Source organism: Epinephelus fuscoguttatus, linkage group LG11 (assembly GCF_011397635.1).
Source record: "Epinephelus fuscoguttatus linkage group LG11, E.fuscoguttatus.final_Chr_v1".
Classification (NCBI taxonomy): domain Eukaryota; kingdom Metazoa; phylum Chordata; class Actinopteri; order Perciformes; family Serranidae; genus Epinephelus; species Epinephelus fuscoguttatus.
In genome coordinates this window covers 10,573,745-10,594,539 of record NC_064762.1, presented here as the reverse complement: position 1 = coordinate 10,594,539, position 20,795 = coordinate 10,573,745, and the positions used below count along the sequence as shown (strand labels likewise).

Here is a 20,795-nt window from a genome sequence, read left to right as displayed (position 1 = left end):
CTTTGTGAATAAGGTTTCATTTTTGCCTTTTTGGGTAAATGTATACATGACAGTCTGTGAGTTGCACCACATGAGCAGCAGTCCGTCGTTACCTCGTGGGTTTTGAAGAACGGGGAGATCTCCAGAGTGTCTCTGACTTCCTTCAGCCTGTTTAGATAACCGTTCTGGAATAAAATAAAACACAAGCTTTTATTTTCTGTTCACCAAATTCTGTTGTCTGTATCAGAGCTGGGCTGCTGACGGAGCCATGTGATGTATCCTCAGCAGAGTCTGTTACACAATGTTGCTTTTATATTTTTTACAATCAAAACATGTGTGTTGGATTAATTTCAAAATGAAATGGCTGTCTTGATGCATTTTAATAAAAAAAAAAATCAAACAATGAACACATTCACAAGCATACACGTGTACATGTGACACAATACATGCGTCAGTGCTGTAAGATACTAATAGTGTGTGTGTGAGTGTGTGTGTGTGTGTGTGTGTGTGGGTTTGTGTGTGTTAAGAGGCCCAGGGAGTTCCCAAGGACTTCCCTTTTCTTCTGGCCGAGGAAGCTTAAGGTCACACTGTTTATGTGTGCATCTGCTTGTACATATGTGTGAGTGTTCTTAAAACAGTGCAGAACAGTTCAACTTGAAATTCCTCGTGTGTTTTTTTTTGTCCCATACAGAGGTCAAGGCCGTTCACACACACACACACACACACACACACACACACATAAGCTGCAAACACAGACAAACTGCAAACACACTCACCAGTATGTCCTTATTTCCTTTGACAAAGTCGTGGAAGGCTGCAGTGACTTGTTCTCTCGTCTTTGTTTTCTTAAAATCCCTGTTCACCGTCCCGTCTTCCTTCTGCGAGAGGAGAGGAGAGGAGAGGAGAGGAGAGGAGAGGAGAGGAGAGGAGTCAAAAACATCAGCATGAGAACTAACTTTACATTAGAGTTCACCCTTGGGTTTATTTCTCCTGGCAGCGTAACACAAATTTTAATTTCAGGAATAATTAAGATGTAAATAACTGTTTCCTTTCTCCGTCCTCATAAACTACAACTTCCATACTCCTTTTAGACATGGGAGGGAGGGGAGCATGGCAAAGGATGGGAAAGGAGGAAGGAGAGGGAGCAAAGGAGAGGATGGATGAGAAAAGCAGAACAAACAATGAGGGGAGGAAAGAAGGACGGAGCCAGCGTTATTTTTAGAGATTTAGCCGGGAATTAAAGCAGGGTAGGGTCTCTGACTGTTTTACTGACCTGAGTCACACAGAGGAACACTTTGTCTAATCGCACTAACTCGTCATTCCTGTGGCCACTTCCCGAATTCTGATATGGGAACTAACAATCAGCAATTATTGTCAGTTCATTTATTCATCGTTTAATCTGGACATTTTCAGGAAATATTGAAAAATGGTTCCCCAGAGTTGCTTATTTTGTCTTGATATTCAGTTTTAAAAATGACTTTATCAACTAATTAATCAAAAGAGTTGGTGATTAACTTTTTATTGAGCGACTGATGATCAATCATAGGTCTCAGGGCATGAAGTGACCTGCAGTTCTGACTCTGCCAACACATCAAGCTCGACTAGGCCATTTAATTGGACTACTGTCCTTGTCCTAGCATAGACGCACAGGAGGGGAATTGATTTATTGACCGAAGTATGTCTGACTCTGCTACGATAGGTGGCGACATGCCCTTTAGGCTAGTTAGTATTGGACCTTTTCCAGGTGACCTATTACGTCAACAAACAAGTTAGCTACGGTTAGCTAGCAGCTAACTGGTACCATGGTGAACAACTTTACAGCTCTGTACATTTGGTCCGTCCAAAAATGCACGGCTCTGGATGTAGATTTCGCCATGTTGTCAGCTTCTTCTTCTTCTTCTGTTACGCATTTAATGCTTTCGACTTCCAGGTCAAAGCCCGGGGCGGACACTGTGGAACATGCCCTGGTCCAATTCATTGTATACATGCAGAATAATTCGACTCCAAATTGCATTATCTGGTGTGTTGTCCCACTTTGAGAATTTCGTTTTGGTACGATATCAGTCGTAGCAACATGTTTACCTGTATTTGAAAAGTCTGGTTTTATTTGGACTATTAAAATAAATCGATTTTCCCTGATGTCATGTAAACGTAAACTGTTTTTGTCAATGGAGTCTGGCTTTGAAGAAAGCTGAATAAGTTTTACTTTCAGTCGGTTCCCTGTCACGGATAGGGCTGTCTGTTTGGGAAGTATTGAACATACAACTGGATAAATGAGACTTGGATTATACTGCACGAGTTGCGTCAGAGTTTGCTGTTGTTAAATGTGGACCGTTATGGCTTCAATTCATTAAAAAAATTTCCTCAGCATTTGGATTCTTCATTTACTGTGGAGGCATGTGAGAAAAACAAAGTGTTCTTCATGAATTCAAAGTAACACAGGGTCAGTAACTGATATACAAATGATCATTTTGGGGGTGAAGTATTCCTTTCAACATTAATTTTACTCTCCACCTCTGGTTATAGCAAAGTGGAAGCACAAGGAAGCAGAGGAACAGTAGTGGTAGTAGTAGCAGTACTGGAGCTGCAGCATTAATATCAGTCGTGCACATACAGTAGTGGGAACAGTACAGTAGATTAGCATCAGACGCAGTACCAGCAGGGAGAGCCAACTGGTCGGTTGGTTCAGAATAATAGAAATAAATGAGCTGTTTTTATTCTGCTGGCTGCCAGGCAACAAGATACTGTTTGGAGACAAAACTATTTTTCCCTTTATGGTTCAGGTCTGAGTACGGCTCTCTCTCATGCTTTCACACACACACACACACACACACACACACACACACACACACACACACACACAAAACATACCTAATTACCACATGCTTTCCACATACATAAGAGCTTATACAATCTATATAATACACAGTTAGACACATACACATGTACAAGAACAGAGGGTGAACTGCACATGAACCGCATGAACTGCACATCCATACTTTATATTAACACACAAACACACATCTGTGTTTCTGGGGGATAACCCTTAGTGTCATGGCAACAGACCACCAGGAGGCCGTGAATGTCCTTATATAGCCACAACCCTCAAATAAAGACAGCAGAGAGATTTGTGCGTGTGTGTGTGTGTGTGTGTACAATGTCAGTGCCAGATGCCAGGGCATATAGAGCTGCCACGGACAGGCCTCGTGTGCGACAAAGGATCTCATGCACAAACATATACTTCAGAGGAAGTTTCCTTTCAAAACAGGAAGTTAGATCATGCCCTTGAAGGACACACACACACACACACCCTTACGCAGAATACTGGAAGAAAGGAGGGAAGGAAGGGCACACATACACACACACACACACACACACCTTCCTCTCTGTGACTCTTACCTTGACTCCTTCTATCCTAAACCCCAGGGTGGCTGTTGAGCTGATGGTCTCCCTCCACTGCATGTATCTGGGTTTGGTCACTGCTTTCTGGAGGTTTTCCTCTGGCGTCGGCGCGTCAGGATCGACCTCGATCATTTTCTGATACATGTCGGGTCTCGGGGAGGGTTTCTTACGAGCCTTGGTCAGCTCTTCCTCCAGGTAGGTCCTGAAGGGTGAGAAAAAAAGAACAGGTGGTGGGCGGTGAAGAAGACAGAGAGGAAGAAAGGGTGGGTGACAGACATGAGCACAGAGAGGTAGGAGGACGAGAAGAGAGGGTGAAAGCGAAGGTGTGAAGAAGACGTCCCTTTCCAAACAGTATGACACAGCTGTTATGTGTTAAGATCTAGGAACAGGCGACATCGATGAAAAGAAGTCTGGCCGGGGGAGAAACGTGAGCAGTGAGACGGGTTTTAAGAAGCCAGACTCTTTTGGAAGAGAAATGAAGGCAAATGTTAAAATCATTTCACAAAAACATCCGTCACAGTCTGAAATCCAACTTCCTGGTTCAACGTTGACTTAAAGGACTTGTCACAGTTTTTGCGTGCATTGAGAAATTATTACAGATATTAGCCGTGCTCACACTTTGGCCTTTAACTCCTGATAGAGCTTTACCGGTTTAAATCACCAGGCTAGTTTGTTTAGGAGAAGAAGAGACCTCTGCGGATAATTCGACTCCTGCTACAAACCTCCTCAATGTCTGGATGTTAAATCAGAGAAACTCGAATTACTGCCTTATGGTGTAACCAGTCAAGCTGCAGCTACAGTTTATATCCATGTCTGTCCAGACTCATACGAAGCCATGACAGTTAAGAAGGCTTCACGGCTGGGCGAGCAGCCAAACAGCATCGGAGAAACACTGATTTGTCACATGAAACTGCTTCATTTGGTGTTTTCACCACTTTTAATCACCTGGTCTGTTAGTTTTGTAGAGGAAGAGATCTCTACAAATAATTCGGCTTCTGGTAGGAACCCCCTGAATAATGAACACTCAAGGAATTCTAACCAGGAGTTCACACTCAGCACACGGGAGAAGTTTCAGCTCGTAATCTGCAACCCTCACCACTAGGTGCCACTAAATCCTGCACACTTCTCCTTTAAATACACCTTTAACTTTCCATCTCCTTGCAGATTAAAGAAACACGGAAATTTAGATTAATGCCTTGTCATGTGTCTGCTCACCTCACTCCCATCTTGCAGTCCATCACACACGGGAAATCAAACTCAGCCAGCAGATCCTCCATCTGGTTATATTTCTGGCCGTCCTTCTCTACGTCTCCATGGTAACCAGGGACATACGGACGTAGTACATCCCTCATCAGGAGGGACAAACAGCGCTGCTCACAATCACAGTGTTTCTAAAGGATATCAATAAGTTATTGTCAGTCTATACTCTTACACACTGACTCAGTGTAAACACTGTAAACCACAGAAGCTTTCTGTGCAGTAACAAAGAAGGTGTGACTGGTGTGAAAGAGTGTCTTACTTTTAATATACGGCCGTTGGCTCCTGCCTTGAAGCTTCCTGTAAAAAGACACAATTTTACTGTGAAGCAGTTGCAGGAAACCTTTAAATACAGTAACTAGGAACAGCTTCGCTTCAGTTCGTCAGAGTTAAACTGACGTGAGAAGTTTAAACCAACAATTGTGGTTTGTCACATTTGTTTGTCAGTAAATCATCTTCACACAAGTGAACTGGTTTAATGGTAAATTCTGTGTTTTATTCAACCTGGACCCTATTTTCCCTTGTTTGTGTTTAAGTGACCAATGTTTTTAAACTGGTCCAGTATTGACCGAGACCAAGTGCAGCTGAACAGGCTGCAGTGTAATGACTCGGAACACTGGAAAGACAAACCAAGACATGTTTTCAGAGTTTTATTTTGCTTCTGTCAACTTTGAATAAAAAGTGTTTTATGATGATAAAATTACTGTTTATTTAAATGGCGTCTGGTGGGTTTGGCGATAGAGATTTGGGGGCTGTTTCTGGTTCAACAAAAAAGCTCTCACTTTTCAACAAAGAGGTCTGTGTCTGTAGGGATCCTTCTCATAATGTTGATAGACGCTCTCTCAAAGTTAGCCTTTAAGCAAGGAAGAGCTGCAGGCTCTTAATTTTATGCAGCTGAGCCTCTAACCCCAAAGACACCTATTCAAAAGAGGCACCACCTGATGTTTCCAAATCCTGTTGCTGACCATCCTCACACACATTTCCCCTCAGGGCCCTGACCTTTAAGAACTAGCTGCAACAAAGACTGACTAATGTGGCAACTCACATTTTCTTTAAAAAAAAACAAAAAACAGCACAACAACTTGCCTGGACATGTTAGTCTTATGAACGATGCTGTTTGTGTGCACGTACCTGCATGTCCAGCCAGTTGTATCCAGGGATATTTCTTCTTGAAGGACATGACAAACGGTGACCAGTGGACCATGTTTTTGATCTTCTTCCAAGACTTGTGCTACAAACACAACATCAGTGATTATTCAGAGTGATGTTTCATTTACAATGTAGTTTTGTAGCAGGAAATTAATAAGTGTATGCTGTGTTACTCTGCAGTTACACCTCCAAAACCCTAGTCAGCTGTGGAGGTTTCTGTGAAGTGCTGCAAAGTTTAGTTGATTCAAAACACACATTAAACATGGCTTAATAGAGACAATATCAAACACAAGTACACAAATCAGCTCCACTATAACTCGCACAAATACAACATGCTAACGTTATTAGCACAAGCCTATGGCATTTTACATTGTATAAATTAGCCTAGCAGCTAGCAGACTTTTCCTCTACTCATATGAAACCAGGGACAACAGCAACATTTAAAAAAAGGCAACGTTAAAAAATTCAACTTCATTACAACTCACAAGGTTCACTGACAAAACACCTTATTCTGAACACATTTCCAAACCAATATAAAATGGTAACATTTATATAGCATTATATAGCATTTATACTGCGCTTGGCTTCACCACACAATAGAGGGTGTGGGTTGTGGCTGCTGTGATAGTGAGCCAGTAACACGTGCCACTAATGCTTGCAGTGAATAGCTGCGAGCAAAGTCATACCAATACCTATTGTCATTTTTTCAAGACCTGGGTACAGAAAGGATCGAATGCAGGTATTGTTCCACTGGAGAAGTTTCAATACTACTTGGTACCGGGTTATATAAGTACCGACAGCCAACCCTCATGTGTTTTCTGGGTATGCAAGCTGTCTCTCGACCCTTTTGAAGACATATATGATGATGGTATGACGCAGAGTTCACCAACTCCATGCAAACTTCCTTAAAATATGGATTCAAGGTCAGTCTACTTAATGCTGAATCCCTCAGCTGACAGTGAGCAGTCAGCTTAAAATCCTCCAGGAAATAGTGCTCCGACAGTTTAAGTTCTCTTCTAATACTTTCGGCTTATCCAGTACTTCATCACTGTTTCATTTAACGGCCATGAGCAAAACCCGTCTTTAAAATATGCGCACACACACACACACACACACTGAGGGGCATCCCTGACCCCGGGGGCAGCTCTCTTCAGTCTCTCTCGGTCTGCTTCTCCCACACTCCCTTTTTATTTTCTTTTGCTGTTTTTGAACATTTTAACTAAACTCTGGAGGATCAAGTCGGGGTTTCCCCTGGTAACACACACACACACACACACACACACAGAGTCTCTCCAAGGGCTCTCCCTGTCCCTGGCAGGGAAACACTGAACTGCGGGACTCCTGCCACACACACAAACAAGCACACACAAACTCACTGACAAACAGGGACACATGCTGTCTCTGACACAGGCGCGCGCGCACACACACACACACACACACACACACACACACACACACACACACAGCAAGTTGTTTTCAATATCAACAGTTTTCATCTCAGTGACTTCAGACTGATTCGAGTCCTGTTCTCACTCCCTCCAGCTCTGCAGTCCAGTTCTCTGTCTCTGTGATGGAGAGACTTTTCCTTCCACACAGAAATATTAATAATTGACTGTTAAACTAAAAGTACTGTCTGTTCCCTGTTATGTTTACTGGACAAGTGCGTGACAAGTCTTAAAAAATACAGTGTGAAATATCGAGATGAGCAAAAACACCAGCCAGAACTTTCTTTTCTTTATTCTCCTAAATTCTCCTGTTAGTAGATTTGAATTTATTATCTTGCTGCATGTTGCAACACCTCCGATAAGCTACAGTTTATCACTCTTTTTGAGTGAAATACTCAAACCAAAGACACAGTTTTTATGCCTGCTGCATTACATCAGATGGAAAAACTCCAGATGTCTTGTTCTGTGGGTTTAAACAATGCTTGGCTGTGCAGCGCTGTGAGCTACGGCTGGATGCAGCAGCTCTAAAAAATGAGGAAAACTGAAATGTTCTGAGGTTCATAATAGATTTTCATATGTGTGAATCAAGTTGACATTATCACAGACGTAAATTCCACCTTTAAATGATCACATCTGGTCAGTGAGTGCATCTTCAGTAATATAATATTTATACTGAAATCCCCTGTCCTACACAGGTGCAAATTATCTGTTAATGGTGTGATCTCACACACAGACAATTTCCTCTGGTCTGCAAATACCAGGAGAAATAATATTATGTCTACAAATAACCAAGAGAAGAACAGAGATGGAAGGAGAAGAAAAAAGAGGAGGAGTAGGAGAGGGCGGATAAGATAAGAGAGGAGAGGACCATAGAAGGCGATATATAACCCATGTCACATAATCTGGACCTGATGAAAATCCATCATCTGATAGCATGACTATCTATGGTTAGAGGCACACACACACACACACACACACACACACACCTTTCAGACACACACTTTCTCATCACTCTCCCTCGCACTCTGTCTCTGTCCGAGGGAGTGAAGAGTCACATGAAGGGTTTTTCTCTGCACCACTGACGGAGAGTATAACACACACACACGTGTACAGATCACATGGTGGAAACTGACTGCAGGGCAGGTCAGCTGAGATCTCAGAGGGAGCTTGAACCTGGGATGTCATGAGGATTTCGGTATGTGCCCTTTGAAAACTTTAGTATTTCTAGAAGTCTCTTGAAAGGATCTCTTGGGTACATATCGTTTGAAATGATGTTACTTGCTTAATCTTATTTTAGAACAGAACACTGATTCAATACGGTTCAAAATAAGATGACGGTGGCCTGGAGGTGAAAGGGGTCATCCAGCAGAAGCCGTACTGGGAATCTTCCTGTGTCAATAACTGCAGTTACGTAGATAATATTTCTTCAATCCAGTTAGAGATCAGAGATTCCCAATGAACTGTTTCCATGGACATAGGGTTGCAGTGATATACCGTTTCCAAGGTATACTGTGACATCAAAATTGACGGTTATCATACGGTGTGATGCGGGCGCTTTGCTGGACCATCGTGGTGAAGAGGGAGCTGAGCCAGAAAGCAAAGCTTTCAATTTACTGGTCCATCTACCCTCACCTATGGTCATGAGCTCTGGGTAGTGACCGAAAGAATGAAATCACAGATACAAGCGGTCGAAATGAGTTTCCTCCATGGGGTGGCTGGGCTCAGCCTTAGAGATAGGGTAAGGAGCTCGGACATCCGGAGGGAGCTCGGAGTAGAGCCGCTGCTCCTTCGCGTTGCAAGGGGTCAGTTGAGGTGGTTTGAGCATCTGATCAGGATCCTCCTGGGCGCCTCCTGTTAGAGGTGTTCCGGACGCGTCCCACTGGTAGGAGGCCCCGGGGCAGATCCAGAACACACTGGAGGGATTACATATCTCATCTGGCCTGGGAACACCTTGGGATCCCCCAGGAGGAGCTGGAAAGCGTTGCTGGGGAGAGGGACGTCTGGGGTGCTTTGCTTGGCCTGCTGCCCCTGCAACCCTACATGGATGCTAAATAAAACAATCCAAGAAGATGTGCCTCTACATACCCTAAAGCATTTATTCAGAATAGAACTTCTTGACTTGTGTAAGTGGTTTAGTCCGCTGTGAAGCATCTAACCTGCCAGAAATATAACAGAAGGTTTTTTCCCCAACTTTATTGACAAAATTAAATTCATTCAATACATAAAGTAAGAAGGGGAAGAAGTGGTTCCACCTGGTCATTTAATTTATAAAAATATGTAACCCAAGTGTAACCCATCTTATTTTATGTTGCTACAAATTACAGATGTCCTATACACATCTCACATGCAGACTATTAGCAGATTCAACAATTTACCAGTGTTTCTGATAAACAATTATTATGCACAGGGACTCCACAAATCAGCCTGTAGCAACAATGCTGCATAGGGCTACTGTTTCAAAATCAAAAAGTACTCACACACAAACGTAGCGCTATCAGAGCACTAAATATTTTTTTATTTAATGAACCATTTGCGGCACCCACCAGTTCACCTGGTAGAGCAAGCACCCCGTGTACAAAGGCTGTGTCCTTGCTGTGGGTTTGGTTCCAACCCACAGCCCTTTGCTGCCTGTCATTCCCCCTCTCACTCCCCCTTTCACTCTAAGTTGTCCTATCAAATACAGGCAAAAAGCCCCCAAAAATATCTTGGCCGAAGCCGAAGCCGAATAATATTAAACGCTTGGCCGAATACCGAATGCCGTTGTTTAGTTTTTCATTAGTTTTTGCAGATGAACCCCCTCCAGATTAGTGTTGTCACGGTACCAAAATTGGATCCCACTGTACGATACCAATGAAAATATCATAGTTCTGAGTAGTGTCACGATACCACAGCGAAAATGAGGCAGATGTGCCTTTTGTCATTTATAAAAAGATAAATCACTTTTCTATAATACATCAATGATATTTCAATGGAATAAATTACTTACTGACTTATTCATACTTCAAAAACAGCATCAATAAGTGATTAACATAGGGGGGATCAAAATAAAATAAATAAATGAAATAAAAATCAACCAGCCACCCTCCTCCCCTGACAAGTAAAGAACAGTCCCTAAAGTGCGGTGAGGTTTGTGGACCGTTACCTGCCACAAAGAGAGAAATGTGAACGGCTCCTTTCTCCTCTGACACGTCACATACCTGTGTACCACCATGGTTCGGCTGTTCAGGTACTTCTGGGCAGTCGTGACAACAACTTATTCACCTGGAGCCAGACTTCTCCGACACCGGTAAGCTGTTATAATGCGCCGCCGTATTTGACAGGAGTATGTAGTCCTGTCCATGTCTGTGACCCTCGTTCAACCCACAACTGACGGGATTTGCCATTTCGTTTCTGCTGCTGGTTGAAATCTGTACTCACACAGCATCCTGAATGTTTTATTTTGCCCGCAAAAAGTCGAGTGCGGTGACGGACGGAGTAAAATATCACCACACTGCCGACATTTTAATCCGTCCGTCACAGCACGCTGTTTGATTGCGTTATCAAAACACGCCGCTATTATTCGGCCTTGCTTTTCACTTATTCCACCGAATACCGAATGTGTGTTTTTTGCAATATTCGGCCGAATATATTCGGTTACTGAATATTCGGTGCATTCCTACTTTAAAAAGATTCATGAACCATTCTCCATCGAAATCAGATAGGCAGGTGCATAGTAACAATTGTTGCAGCCTGTCTTTTGCAGTGCAGGAACCCCCTACATTTTAAAAATAAACCTGCATTTATGTGGTGTTGCAATAATCAGAAAAAATAGCTCTCCACTGGAAAAATTCACACAAGGTCAGTCTAACTCAAATTCAGCAAAAATGCTGGTACACAACTTGCCCAGTTAAGTTCATATTACACAGAAAAATGGCAGACTAAAGTAAATGTTTGGCTGATGTTTTTTGTGCCAATATTTTCCTGCTGAATGGACTATCCTGGGTTTACACATTCTCAACCCAACTCAACTTTTTTTTTTCTTTAGATCAGGCTGGATGTGACCGGTTTCTTCTGCTACAAGAGGAATTTATACTCTGATTGGGCAACTGTTGTGATTATTAGTGCAATTTTAGGGTCGACGTAAACGCACCTAATGTGTAGGTATGTCTTGAAACGAGCACTGTAAGCTTTCTCTGAATAAGTAAGTTAAAATGAAACAAAAGGCCAAAATTGTCATGAGTACAGTTTGCCCTCCTCACTGTCAACAGATCCACATTTTCATCAGTGGACAGATTTCAGCCACTTTTTCTAGCTTCTAGTTACAGAAAATACAAAACTGATTAGGCTTTTCAGGCCATCCAAAAGGCACAGATAAGTCAAAGTGAATGGTATTTCCCTTTTTCATTTTTTCCCACCATCTTTAGCCAGTTAACAAGAGTGCAGGAGTATCAGGCTACAGCTTGGTAAGTAGCCAGGCTCTGCACTTTCTCTGTCAACTCAGACTGTCATCCATCTCCCATGTTGCCCACTTACAGCTGGTGTGTGTGTGTGTGTGTGTGTGTGTGTGTGTGTGTGTGTGTGTGTGTGAGCTGTGCAGGGCGACAGAGAGGGAGAAAAGAGAAAGTCTGGACTGTCTCAAGTGTGAGTAATAACAGACGTTGTCACAGTATGTAGATTTAGGAGCTCGAGACATTAAAATGCAATCAGAGGGAGAAGAGTTTTGTTTGTGTGCAATAAAAAAATTAAAATCACTGCGACTATTAACAGGATTATTATCACTCAATAAAATCCAACATTAGAGCTGTCAAACATCCCTAAACAAAGACTAAATCCTGGGATAAAAAGCATTCTGTGAACCTGGAATCAAACACTGGCTGTATGGGTGACAGTACCTGACGATGGCTGGTGCGGAGGTGGATGATGGTAATGAGAAAGATGGCTCCGACTGACACAACAACACTCCACACTGAGCACAGCCATGCAGACCACATCATGGCTACTGACAAGACTGATGATGTGTCCAGCTCTCCTGCAGCATGCCCAAACTCTGCCTTTAAAAACCAAGCACCTCGGGCTCCTCATTCTACGCCCGGCAAGATTTACGCGCGTGTGTGCAGGGATAAACAATTGTGCATCATTTGATTGGCAAAACAGAGGACAAGCATAATCTGGGCATGCAAATCTCCACACAGGTCACAGCATTTGAAAGACACAGACGGAGCTAAGTGTGTGTGAGTGGGTGTGCAAGTGTGAATGCACACTAAGTGTTGGGTAAATGTAGAGGCTGCGAGAACAAAAGCAAACTAAGACTTATTGTTTGTACGCGTTTTTCTGCTTATGTATGTTTGAGTGTACACGTATGTTTGTGTGTAAACCTGTGCGTTTTTGTCTTGAGTAGGACTCCGTGTCGGTGTGTGTGCGTGTGTGAGAAACAGAATGATTGTGACAGAAGTTACAACACGAGCCAAAATAGATAAAAGGAAACTGAGCTGATAAAGCTACTACGATGCACCGTCAGCCTCTGACATCTGACTTTTCATAAAGTGAAGACGAGCCATGCACACGATTATGGCTCAACTTTCTCTAGAGAGACTCTCGGCTTGTGGAACAATAATTTCGCAGCTGCCAGATCGCCTTTTGTGAGCCTGTGAAAATAAAATTTGCATGAATGTGTCTAAATGTGTGACATGTAGATAACAAATGCTCGTGGAAAGTTGAGTTTCCAAAGTTTGTTCACAGGGAAGATTTTGCAGTTGTAGAAACTTCTGAAGGATCCATAAATTAGTTGGTTTATTTTGGCACAAATTATTTCAGCAGTGAGGTCAGGATACACGAAATATTGAAAACAAAAAAGCAATTGATAAATATCCATGTACAAATTCAAAGCAGGAAATCATGTGTGCATATCAGCAATCAAGAACTTTTGACCCTGCCTTTAGAGCCGAATCCAACAAGACAAATGAGAGCACGTCAAAGGGTAACTTCAGTGTTTTGAACCTGGACCCTATTTCCTCATGTTTTTGTGTCTAAGTGACTGATGAGAGAAACAGTTTTTTAGAATTGATCCAGCAGCTGCAAAACAGGCTGCATCGTAACCACTTTGGCATTAGTGAGTCCACTACCAGTGGGGTTTTTTTTGCCACTAACAGGCTCAAATTGTTATTATATGTATCTGACAATTTTGTCGGAAGGATCCCTACACACGTCAACCTTTCTGTTCAAGAGTGTTTAATTAGAAACCGCCCCAAAAGTGCTTTCACAATACCCACCAGACGCCATTTAAATACACAGTAATTTTAGCACGTATCGAGCCAGCATATTTTAACATCTAACTGTGTGAATTAAGGGTTTATTTCAACCAAACCAGAGTTGATTGTTGGAACAGTGGAAAGATGTACCAAGATGGCCTCTGTGAGTTTTATATCATTTCTGTTGACTTTGAATAAAGTGTATTTTACAATGATTAAATTACTATTTATTTGAATCTTACTCTTTAACAAAAAAGGTCTGTCTCTGTAGGGATCCTTTCCATAATGTTGTCAGACACTTATAATAACAATTTAAGCTTGTTAGTAGACATATACTGACATTGCACAAATGCCCTAAGTGGTTATATCACAGCCTGTTCTGCCACTGCCAGACCCCATTGAAATTAGCAGTAATTTTAGCATTTATAAAGCCAGCTTAATTTTACATCTAACTGTGTGAAGTACGGATTTATTCCAACCAACCCAATTAGGTTAAGTGTGCTCCAACACTATCATCCCCACTATCATCCAGTTTTATTCCGTCTTCTTTTTATTTTGAAAAAATCTCTGCACACCTGAACATGTGACAGGTGCATCAGAGGAGCTGCAATCTTTAAGACAAAGAGAAGAGCTCCCTCACACTGTCCCACTTATTGCTGAATTTATTTTATTTCATACTTCATACCATCAGGCATAAGGATCAAAATGAAAATAAAAATTTCAGCAATAAATGAGACATTTAGATTCAGATTCAAACAACTTTATAAATCCCACCAGGGGCAATTTGTTTGAACAGTATGTGCCTTTTACTATAACATAACACAAATATAAATAAGTAATAAAATAAAAAAACAGAATAAAAAAGTATGCCAGGGAGTTCAGTGGAAAAAAGGAATCTATAAATAATAAACGTTAATGGACAGATTATCATAGAAGAGATAAAAAACAATAAAAAATTAAAATAAAAAACAAAAAGAATACAATAAATAAAATCTAAAAATAAAATAAAGAAATAAAAAAAAAGAAATAAAAACTATAAAAACAAAAATTTACAGAGAATTTAAAAAGACGCATAGCAGAAGGAATAAAAGATTTTGAATACCGGTTACGACTGCAAAAGAGAAAATTCGCCTGCAAGAAATTGTCCAGTAGAAGCTAAAATAGTTGTGACTTTCTGGAGAATATGTTGATTGCAAAAACCGGTCCTGTCCCGTCTTAAATCTTAACCTTAAAGCAGATTTTAACAATGTTATTCACAATGCTATTAACAGTGCAGGACCTCTTTTCTCTATCCCCACTTCTTCACATTCATTATTTATTTCATGTGTCTGTTTCAGCTGTGCTTACTTGCATCTAATTTTTTTATCTTCACACTATCTACACAGCGTTCATAGCTAATGCGTTTTGTGGCACATTGTGTTTCCACTTGGAATGAAATGTGGCAGATGTATAACCTTTTGCTTGCTTTGCTTAAATGAGCAAACAAAAACAATTCAAGACCTCCCTCAAAGTCTCTTTTTTTTCTGACTCACTGGTGTCCGGCGGTCTCCATGTCTCTCCTATCTCTGTCCCCAGACCAGCTGGATGACAGGAGGGGAGCAGGAAAACAGTAAAGTTTCCATTGAGAGAGGAGAGACAGAGAGAGAGAGAGAGAGAGAGAGAGAGAGAGAGAGAGAGAGAGAGAGAGAGAGAGGAAACAGTAAGAGAAGGAACTTCTTGCAGACAGGAAGTGGGGGGGTTGCCGCTTGCCTCAGCGGCAGTATTTTCCACATCCGCCGCTGACTACAAACAAAAGAAAGAAAGAAAAAAAAAAAGAAGGCCTTGCCCTCTGTAAACAACAGAAAGAGCACGGAGGAAAAAAGAAGCACTGAGGCAAAGAGTTTCTTTTGGCCCCCTTGATTATTATCTTCTCTAAATGTGCATCATGGTTTTCAACATCTGCAGATACATTTTATCGTGCACTTTGCACAAGACAAGTTATTTCAGAAAGTATCACTTGGAGTAGTGAGAAGGGGTGTTGCCGCAATCAATATGCACAGATAAAGATGTTTTTCTTTCCACTAATGGTAAAATAGGGCAACCAGATATCACTCATTTGCATGCACAGAGGAACGACACGAGGCAGAGTGGTGAGAATGGTTTAAAAAAAACTTGGGGCAAAGGGTGACTCTGGATTACAAATGTGTAAAAGAAGCAGGGGAAACACTGATGCGTGCTGATGTTTTCAACGGAGGAGCGCTGAGGAAACAACAAGCCTGATATCGCTCACCACAAGGTCCCCTTGCAGATACAAATATTGCAACTGTCTGAGTCTGCAAAGTTTAGACTTGTGAGGCACACACACACACACACACACACATACGCACACAGACAAAATTACACTGCAGGGAGCGCGATGCAGTCTAAACAATGTGCAAAAGATGCTTGAAGAGTGCATGACAAATTTCTTAGCAACAAGGCCGGCCAGTGGAAAAACAGCTTTGCAAAAGTGTCAGCTAAAGGCGAGAAAAGGGACAGCTAAAGGAAAAAAGGGTTTAGATGTTTGTGATGTGGCCGTTCAGTTATGTTGTAACTAAATACTGTAGTCTGATAAGCGAGAGTTGTTTCCAAATTGAGGTCGCTATGGAACATTAAAGAGCATATCGGAGTTTAGATCTCGCCGCAACTCTGAGAGCACTCTAAATTCTCTAAATTAAATTAACTGAATTGTTTTGGGGGTTTCTTCTCTTGCTCACTAACAAGCAGGATCTGGCTACATAAACATGGTCATGCTGAAGTGGAAACAAAGAACTTTTCAACTCTGCAAAATGTTTTGGTTTTTTTTGGCACCGCCACTTTCACAAGAGAAAGGGATCGCCCTCTTTTTTCCGTTAGAGCCCAGCAAACAATCACATTAATATCTGGGTTTCAACAAAGGCTGTCCCCTGGAAGTCGAAGATTCAAACCATCAGTCAGGGACCCCCTTCAAGTTGAACAGTCTGTTTTGTTCGGTTGTTTTTGTTTGGTTTTTTTTGGGGGGGGGGGTGTCAGTGAGCAGTGTACCTCCAGCGACATTTTGGTCCCCAGATTTAGCTGCAGAGTGAACGCTCTTCACTTTCATGCTGCCCTCCTGTACAGGTAGCTGTGGAGTCAGACACAGGGTGAGTCTGAGGCAGCTGTTTGGAGGAAGAGAGGCTTTGACTGTTCAGGCTCTGGAATAACACTGTCTTCCTCCTTCTGCCTAGAAGCGTTGTATTTATAGCTCACAGCAACTTAATACGGCACAGTCTCTTGCTTTTGTTTGATATCTAGCGTCGGCAAAAACTGTTGCTGCACATTTCTGATCCATCCTTAGTGTAGGTAGCACGCATTAGCTTGGAGGGCTAACTTTTTTTATGCTGACACCCTGAATCATCAAATTTTATTCATATAACACTTTTCATATAAACAGAATGCATAACATGCTAACAACAATCATTTATCGCCTCTGTTATTTGGTGGTTGATCTCGTCCTTCTTCTTTGAGTTAGCTGCTAACTGCTATCAGCTACTTTAAAAATCTCCCGCAGTGGATCGCACACATAACACGTCATGAAAACATCACATCTGTGCCACCCATGATTCCGTCCAACCGGCTGTCCTGTTTATACAGACATCCCTTTAGCACGGTTACTACATCCGATGCTGGCTTAAAGGCGAGACAACTCTGTCCCCCATTCCACAACTCAACCTTTTATACAGAGCGGCGAAACAGAGTAATAGCGTGACATTCGCACCTTGGGGAGGCTGTGTAAAAGGGGGTTAACTCTCAAACTCTATATGCAAAGATGGAACAATTAGTCAAATACTGAATAGCCAAATCTGATTTAACAGTCATAAATCTGAGCCTGGTCCAGCCCCTGCTTCAATTATACATGTCAACACACTGACCTTTAAGCATTTACGCACAGCAATAAACAAAGATAGGTGAATGGCGGAAAAATGGGAGATTGTACTCAGTGCCTGGAGCAGGCAGAACTGCAGAGTCAAAGCAAAGCTTACAGGGAACCAATCTGAAACCTGCTGGTGTCATTACTGTAAAGCTATTACACCGTGCAATCAGCTTTTACTTCATAATGGTAGGTTACAGCAATATGAGTGCTTTAATATGCAACTTTTAAATCATACTTAAAAAAGGCACAGACATTAGCCAAAAAGTCTCAACAAGTTCTATTAATAAAGCCATGACACTTGGTCTGCAAGGCGTACTTTACATCCCTTTTTCTGCACAAACACGTGTATTCTTGTATTCAGCAGGGTTTCCCCAGTGCGTCTCTGACAGCCCTAAAACCATGTGAAACCACACTTCACTTCTGCACTGGATCCCAGACTCAATACTCTTTCACCCGAAATGTCAGCTTCACTAACTGCAGGCCGACCCGACTCCTCCATGGACAAGGAGGGGTTAGGGGGGCATGAACACACACACATGCATGCCCTCTCACACAGAAACACCAAATGGAGAATTGACCGGTGTTTCCCCTCTCACAGTAAACCAAATAGGCACTCTGCAACACACACACGCACACACAAGAGTTGGACACACACCCATAAACTTACAGACTCTCTGCCACACACACACACATACAGCTGTGAGAGGGAAACTCGGTTTGACGTCACAGGGTTGCTAGGCGACCGGCCGCCGTGGTAGAGAAGATTTTCCACTGCAGTGCAAACACAGTGTGTGTGTGTGTGTGTGTGTGTGTGTGTGTGTGCATGTGTGTGTGCTGATATTTTGTGCCGACCCACTTGAGTTACAGTTCAGGACATAAAAATGAGTTTTCGTTGAGTCCACTGCAGAAACTCTTTTTTTGGTATTAGAGACGAGCTCAGACTCACGGCTGGATAAACAAGTGCAGGTGAAGATTAACGTTCGGGTCAGTGTGTGGCCGCATTTCAAACGGTCATGAAAAAAGGGATGTGAGTCAGTGTGACATTAGTTACAGTAGAGAAAGTGTGTATCTGTGTGTATACAGTGTTGTGTTGTTCTGAAGAATTCAACTATGCAGTGTGCAAAGAGGGTGTGTCGCTGTTAGCATACAGTAAGGGAGCATGTCATTCATGGTAAGGGTGCAGTCTGCATTCCAAAAGACAAATCTGTTTATACAATGGATGCTTATTCTTAAGGACCATAGGTGCATCGAGATGTCTCAAAAACTGTGATGCATCTCAAGCTTTAGTTACAGTGCAGACAGCACGAGGAACACCACACCTTCTGCATCATTTATAGTGAGTCCTGCCCCACTTCCGTTCTACTGTAGCTTCTGCTCCGCTAGCTTTCAGTCATCAGTCTCTCTGAAAAGTTGAAACATGATTGTGGGGTTTTCTGTGTAGGTTTAAGTGCAGCTCCCACTCAGTTTTGACCACAAATTTATATATAAATACCAATCAAAGCTGTCGTTGTGGAGTAAAGAAAATGATCTTGCAACAATCAATTAATCTACTGATTGTCAGTGGGGTCAAACTCATTTTAATTCATGGGCCACATACAACCCAATTTGATCTCAGATGGGCCGGACCAATAAAACCATCACACAATAACCATCAGCTCCAATATCTTCCAGTTTTTTGTGTAAAGAATTACAAGTACATTCTGTAGATGTTCATCCTTTTATAAAACAGACGAACAGCCTGAGATGTCTTAAGAAAAATAAGTGCAACTTCAACAGTGTGTCTCTGTTTACCCACTTTCAGTCAGTCGTCTTCTCACTGTCATTACACGTGCATTTATCCAGACAATTCCTGATAAAGATTCTTCTGAACTGAAGCATGAAGAAGGCAACACTATTACTACTTGTTTAATTTGCTCCTGAAACCTGGCACCTCTTAGTCATCTAGTGCGCCAGACTGGACCCACTGGTGGGCCGGTTCTGGCCAACAGGCCGTTTGTTTGACACCCCTTTTAACAGCTATAGAATGTAAAAAAACAAGAAGCCAGTAACAATGACTCAAGGCCAAAGCTGAAGACTTCAAAACTAAAACGTTATTATTTTGACATAAAACAGAAACTAGCTGTAAACCGTCATACTTTAAAGCAGTGTTTGAAGTTATGTGTTAAAAAGAAACATGTTTGAGTACTCAGATTACTTCTTTGCTCCAACAAGTAATGTAACATGTTAATTTTGCATTTAAAGTTATCACTTATTTACATTTAAAAATAATAAATCTGTTATTTAGAGGTCAGCTGTGCCTATATGTCTGCTGTCAGACAGGGGCAAATTTTGTCATTTTATTTTGCTCAATCAATGGTCTGTAAAACAGCAGTAGAGCCAACATATTTTTTACATCTAACTCAGTGAATTAAAGGTTTATTTTAACCGAACCAAAGCTGATGATTGCTGGAACGGTGTCTAACCAAGTTTGCTTAGTCACTTTTGGTGAGTTTTATTTTGTTTCTGATTAATAAAGAAACTACATGTAAAGATATTTCCTTTTTGACATTTCAGTACATTCACAGGTTCATTAAGCTTTGTGCTCTCTGGACAATATAACCAACAACTGCTAGGTACTGCAAATAGGGTTTCATTTTTGGTATTGCAAAAGAACTCTAACGTGTTACTTCTCTAATTAGGTAAAGCTGTAACCTAACAAGTTACTTTGTAATGGCAGTAATCTTGTAATTACAATTAAAAGTAAAGTTACTCAACACTGTTTGAGAGGCAGGAGCCTGGAAATGTTGATCATTAAGGTAATGAAAAAAAATAGTTGGAGATTGAAGGAGAACTACACCCATTTTCAAAAGTTATAGATGTTATTCCTATGGTCTAAAACGGTCCAAAAATATTAACAATAATAAGAAACTCTCAGAAAACCCAAAAACAAGAGTGCTAAAACTCAAATTTGTGATGTAATATTGTATAAAGTCTGGAGCTGCTCCACAGGCAATGAATGGTAAAAGATGTTATAGATGATACTGAGAGCACCCAGGGAAATGTTCCAAGTATATGGGTACATTTTGTTTCAGAACTGAGAATTCTTAAAGCTCATTTGGATATAATAAAGAAAACAAACCATCTACAGGTCAACAAAATCATTCACTCTCTCCATTCATTGTCTATAGAGCAGCTCCAGACTCCCAGACATCACAAATTTGAGACTTTTCTGGTTTCTGGCTTTAAAAGAGAGTACTTTTGTTCCCAAATACTGATTTAACTTTTCCTGACCATGGAAATAACATACTGAAGTTCCTAATTTAGGCTGTGTTCCCCTTTAATCTTAATCTGACGATAATGATTGACTCATTGACTAATTGTTGAACTAATGAAATAGGTATTTCAGTTTTATTAGGAAGTACACTTGTACATTAAGTCGGGCCATCT

The 20,795-nt window shown here is 41.5% G+C and overlaps 1 protein-coding gene across 2 annotated transcripts in view; it reads right to left on the bottom strand.

Moving 5' to 3' along the window:
* The window catches only part of itpkb (inositol-trisphosphate 3-kinase B), a 51,353-nt gene that overhangs the window by 7,529 nt on the left and 23,029 nt on the right, over nucleotides 1-20,795 (bottom strand). For both annotated transcript variants that reach the window (XM_049589955.1, XM_049589953.1), the window contains exons 6-11: nucleotides 5,770-5,869; nucleotides 4,901-4,938; nucleotides 4,597-4,772; nucleotides 3,379-3,583; nucleotides 756-857; nucleotides 93-164 (exon numbers count right to left, since the gene is read on the bottom strand). In XM_049589955.1, coding sequence (XP_049445912.1) covers nucleotides 93-164; nucleotides 756-857; nucleotides 3,379-3,583; nucleotides 4,597-4,772; nucleotides 4,901-4,938; nucleotides 5,770-5,869 — 693 coding nt within the window. The remainder of the gene's footprint in view (nucleotides 1-92; nucleotides 165-755; nucleotides 858-3,378; nucleotides 3,584-4,596; nucleotides 4,773-4,900; nucleotides 4,939-5,769; nucleotides 5,870-20,795) is intronic.